Genomic DNA, 5,677 nt, shown 5'->3' with positions numbered 1-5,677 from the left:
GTTTGCAACATTATAACCCTCCGCTTTATACCATAAATCACCAGGTAAAAGTTGGCATAACGCACCGTTTTTTACAAGCTTGTATGAATTACTTCCCTTTGTTGTGACGTCATTGTTGAAATTAGGACACGCCGCCATATTGGAAATCATAGCGAAACTGTTAACAATCACGGATCATTTAACTTTAAACACTGCTACTATTTAGTAAACTCATGGATTTCTCTGACGAATCGGAACTTTATGAGGACGATGTCCATGAAATACTACCGTATATGTTTGAACCAAGAATTGAAATCCAGAATCAGGAAGCAGAGCAGAGCGAGTCTGACTCTGACTCTTCTGACAACAGTTCTGATGATTCTTACATCGGAAACTTAGATGATTGGTCAGTGTTTTTGTGTGTAAATTGTTTTTTTAATTGTTGACAGTAATCTTACATTTTACCACACTATTTTACTGCAATTATTCAATTAGAATCTAACAATAACTAGAAGTCCACGAATTTGCAAGATTGGTCGAACATAGCTAAAGATACTTCAGCGAACAGGTTTTATAGTTCTGCTTGACCTGTTTACTGTCGCAACGTCAAAATAAAAGCGACATATAAATTTATGGAAGCCAGAACTAGGTCGAACATAATGATAATCACACATACCTACAGCTACACGGGCAGTTACATGTATGCACATGTATGCATAGATAATAATTTAAAAAAAACTTAAATGTAAATTATTAATTTAGTGCATGTTGACAAAAATAAAAAGACTTGTAGGATAATCCGATTTTTTCAGACAAAAATGAATCCTTTTATAGGACGCCTGAATAATTTCACTTGCACCCATTTTATTCAGTTATTACTTTTTTCAGGTGTGAATGTGGATGTTGTGTTAACTTGCCTTCAGCCAATGGGAGGAAGTGCTGCCAATCGACAAACATTGTTGATGGGAAGGCAGAGGCAGAAGGGGTACCCTGCATCACCCTTCATGAGAAGTTCCAGGTAAACTGCCTGAACATCCATGTGTTGGAAACCTCCTATTACGAGTTTGTTCATGACCATGGGCCAAGAGAAGAAAATCAGGAAATTCATGAGTGAGTTAATTTTCAATCAGTGTACAGTAATAAGTATCTGTTTTTCAAAAAAGTTCAACTTCAGTCAATTTCAGTGAATTTAAGATCCCGAATTCGACGAGCCCGAATTCCAGTTTTGAATTTATTACTAAATTTTCTTAAAATTTTCACTGGCCCGAACTATTTTTCACTGTTCATGGACCACCGGGCCAGTGCTAAAATCGCTGACTGCACCTTAATCTTAACTTTATTTATCAATTTCAAATGATATGTTAGTTTTAAAGAAAGTTTCCTCAAATCACAGGAATATTTGAGCTGTGTCATGACAAAACCAACATAATGGGTTTGCGACCAGCATGGATCCAGACCAGCCTGTGCATCCGCACAGTCTGATCAGGATCCATGCTGTTCGCCTACCAACTCTACAAGTAGAGAAACTGATAGTGAACAGCATGGATCCTGATCAGACTGTGCGGATGCGCAGGCTGGTCTGGATCCATGCTGGTCGCAAACACACTATGATGGTTTTGTCGTGACACGGCTCATTTATCTAAATGTTAATTTTTAATTATGTTTTCAGGTTGTATCGATACTAATTTTTAATTATGTTTTCAGGTTGTATCGATACCTTGCCTACAGGCATTTTACCAGATGGGTCTACGGATTACTTTCAAAGAAGTGTAGGCGCGTTATTCCTTCATGTGCAGTCAACGCCATAAGAACACAGTTCCCTTCAGAGCAATACAGTGGGTTTCAATACCCACAATAGATGTTTCTTTAAATTGTATTGTACATTGTGGAAATAAATTTACACTAGTTTATCATTTTAGTTATTGAATAAATTATTTTCCCCTTCTAAACCTTTGCAAAAATAGTCAAAAACGATTTTACACTGAAAGCAAACTGTTCAGGAATGAAGCCAAGTAATGTGTCCATGTCCATGTTTTATTGCCACTTATGAAATGCTGACCATCAGTCAATAAATACCCATATGGTGAGTGGTATTCCCATAAGAAAATGTTAAAGTTTGCACCAATGACACAAATTATAATCCAGCTGGTATCCCAAATTATCAAAAATTTAAACCTTTTACCACCTAATGCTCATCTTTAAATGCACATAAAATGACCTACTATACATTCCTTTCTGTAGTGGTCAGTATTAACTGGATAGTATTGATGGAATAGGAAAAAGCCCACGGTCAAGGTAGTACATGTATGTGCCAAGTCTGTCAATTTAACTTTTATATATTATTATATATCTTACAAACAGGATCTTAAAAAGAACAAACTGTTGAAACTAAAATATTTATTTTCATTTCAAAAAAAAAGATGCAAACAAGTTGAAAGTAACATTCATGTTCTTCTGTACAAGACACATTGATAAGAGCTGTCTATGAAACAGAGTGCTCAACTAGGGATAATACATGATAGTGGAATAAAAACGATTCCTATAAATTCTAATTCCTAGTATAATAATGAAAGGTAATTGTAATTAAATAATTACTTTAGATTGGAAAAATTACAAATGCATTGTATAAGTCAGATGAATAAAACAATAAGTCTGGATAATGCTGAGGAAAAAAGGAGCAGAATTTAAATTCCTATAAAGGGTATTGTAAAACTGTGGTTAAGGGTCACATTAAATGGTGGTGTGGTACAAAAAAATAAACAGAAATTCGAGTCGATTAAGGGAATAATGATTATGATAAACTAACATCTAAGTTATGTTTCTTCCAAAATTTGGGGTGGTTGGTAACTAACAAATACAAGTCTAGCGTTTTAAATTATATTCCTTAATGACACAATAAAGATTTAACTAAAACATATTTGTTAACAAACAAAAAGAGAACATGCCAATGTTTGTGTTTAAATGTATGTTATTCAAATGAAAGGTCACATAATTGTACATAAACTGTGTAATGCAACACTTTAAAAGTTTATCAGTTCAAAAGTTCTCTAGAAATTTAGCATTCATACATTTCACATTTAAGGTCACCTTGACCAGAAAGTATCACACAAAGACAGCATCCCACTTCATTAAGTACACATGACAAGTAAATAATTACTTGAATTTGGAATATTTCTACTTTTTCTTAAAGCTAAGTACATTTTCTTAAGTTTTTTTTTTTAAATATTTTGGCTCCTCTGGAGACATGTTGTTTTAAATTTAGCGGTTAAATCTTGAAATGTGATTTTTCACTAAAGTTGATTTAGGTAAATTAAGTCTTTTGGGGGGTACTCTGTGCCAATGGTCATGGTCTTTCTTTGATTTCTTTTTTTCACTGGCCATTCTGTATGATGTGTTTCTCAAACGCAGTTCCTTTGCGTACACCATCAAATATGTAATGTATCCTGAAACAAAATTAAAACTATTATCTTCACATTGACTATGAATGATAAAAGAAGCTATATGTAGAGTTAAGTATTTATACTTTATCAAATGAACTCGATGAAAAGTTGTAGAGATAATTGTACAAAAATGAAATTACTCTTAAAATCAACTAATTCTGTTGTTTTATATTTCCTCTTCTTCATGGATGCAGTTAATTCATGTCACATAGAAAAACTACGCTTCTACCCATTTGATCTGTGCTGACAAATTACCTGGCACATATCAAATCTGACGGAACTTTTAAGATATTCATCATGTAAAGGCTAAGGCTCTTCAATAGTATTGATATACAAAGTACTAAAAGAAAGTGTGGCACGAGTTTGACAAATTAATGAATAGAGATATATTTTGCGTTGTTACGAGCCAGGCGTACCGAGAAGGAAAAGCCAGCAACAAACTTGTAACAATAACAAATTTATTACAGAAAAATTAATAAAGAAAATCAAAATAACAAAATTTTGTGTACAAATACCTGAAGTCCAAATAAAAATGTAAAATTAAAATGTCTTATCTGATCCTGGAATGATCCTTTTTGAATAGCACAGTTAAATCCAAGTTAAATCCAAGAACACTTTAGAATAAATTCCCACAATAAAATCCACAAGAATAATTTATTTTTAAAATCCAAGCTCCAATAATTCACTTTATATCCAAGTTGAATAATACTCCAAATATATTGATTTCTTAAAAGGTAACTGATGACTTAATAGATCACTGATGACTTAAAAGGTAAAGGTCATGAAAAATGTCACTTTATATATATTAACTAAGAAAATTCCAGAAACGTCTAATGTGTTCTAAAGTAATCATAATCTAGCAACTTCAACAATAAAGAACATTCCAGAAGTTTCTATCTTAATATAATGCATGAGTTTTCTACAACAGTTAAGAAAGTTCTAGTACATACATGTAGTTAATGTTCTAAAAATAGAACAATGATAATATTGGAAATACCAACTGGTCAGATATAAATTATATACATGTAATATGTTGCATACATAACACTTCCCCTCTTCAAGAAAAAGAAATAGAATGAAATGAATATTTCTTTTACATAAATCCAAACAATGTAACTTACAAATAACATAGGAGAAATGTTAAAACAATTTTATACATTCATATATATATGTATTACAAACAATAGCAAACAACAACAAAAAATAACCAATCATATCATATAAATGCTATTACAAACAATAGCAAACAACAACAAAAAATAATCAATCATATCATATAAATGTTAAATTTAAAATACTGCAAATAACAGTTTTAGACACGTGAAAGTCGCATCAGGGATCCAATTATCTTCCCTTTAATGTGTCTAATGTCAAGACTATATTCTTGCAAAAATAAGCTCCACCTCAACAACCTTTTGATTTTTTGTTTTTAAGTTTATGCAAGAAAGTGAGGGGATTGTGATCACTACAGACATTAACAGGCAACTTTGAAGAAGTTAGATAAACTTTTCAAAATGCTGAATAGCAAGAATAAGAGCAAGGCACTCTTTCTCTATAGTAGAGTAATTTTTCTGATGTTCATTAAACTTTTTAGAAAAAGTAACAAACAGGATGGTCAACACCATTGTTGTCTTCTTGGATCAATACACTTCCAGCATCTATGTTCACTAGCATCTACAGCTAACTTAAGTTATTTTTTTTTTTTTTTTTTTTTTTTTTTATTAAAATCTGGTGCCAAGAGAACGGTGACTCTTAATATGGGCTTTCAGGCTGTCAATGCATTTTGACACTTTGGTCATTTCGATGAAATTTGTTTCTTTTCTTTAGTAAATTGTCATGGTTCTGCAATAACGAAAAATTATTACAAAATATACGATAATACCTGCATACAGAAATCGCATCAGTTGTTTTACAAGTAGGCACAGGAGAATGTCAGCAGATAAGGCTTGTGACTTAAGTTCATTGGGTTTAACTTTTACCCGTCGCCTACATGTCCTAAAACTGTTAAATTCATGACACCAATTCACTTTTGCAAAGATTAAATGTCAATTAAAGCATCCACTAAGTCGGTCGAAGAATGCTCGTATAGTTTTGAGATGTTCCTCCCATTCATCAGAGTAGATGATTGCGTCATCAATGCTATGCGTCACATCCGTGTAGACCAGATATTACCAATGTTTATAAGGCTCTGAAAAGTTGCTGGTGAGTTTTTTCATACCAAATGGCATGACTTTATATTGATACATAAGCCGTCTGGT

At 32.5% G+C, this 5,677-nt stretch overlaps 1 protein-coding gene across 1 annotated transcript; it reads left to right on the top strand.

Moving 5' to 3' along the window:
* The first annotated feature begins 212 nt into the window (after nucleotides 1-212).
* On the top strand, nucleotides 213-1,837 carry LOC132736476 (P2X purinoceptor 7-like). Its single transcript, XM_060723620.1, has 3 exons — nucleotides 213-385; nucleotides 868-1,089; nucleotides 1,684-1,837. The coding sequence occupies exons 1-3, from the start codon at nucleotides 213-215 to the stop codon at nucleotides 1,835-1,837; spliced, it is 549 nt and encodes a 182-aa protein (XP_060579603.1).
* The last annotated feature ends 3,840 nt before the right edge of the window (nucleotides 1,838-5,677 follow it).

Source organism: Ruditapes philippinarum, unplaced genomic scaffold (genome assembly GCF_026571515.1).
Source record: "Ruditapes philippinarum isolate M1 unplaced genomic scaffold, ASM2657151v2 ctg9865_1_1_1_1, whole genome shotgun sequence".
Taxonomy (NCBI): Eukaryota; Metazoa; Mollusca; class Bivalvia; order Venerida; family Veneridae; genus Ruditapes; species Ruditapes philippinarum.
Note: the sequence above shows the minus strand (reverse complement) of the source record. Positions and strands in the feature narration are given on the sequence as shown.

Coding starts and splice junctions, on each gene's coding strand:
- LOC132736476 (XM_060723620.1), top strand. CDS start 213: ATGGATTTCTCTGACGAATCGGAACTTTATGAGGACGATGTCCATGAA. Junction 386..867: donor ATCGGAAACTTAGATGATTG/GTCAGTGTTTTT, acceptor TACTTTTTTCAG/GTGTGAATGTGGATGTTGTG. Junction 1,090..1,683: donor GAAAATCAGGAAATTCATGA/GTGAGTTAATTT, acceptor TTATGTTTTCAG/GTTGTATCGATACCTTGCCT.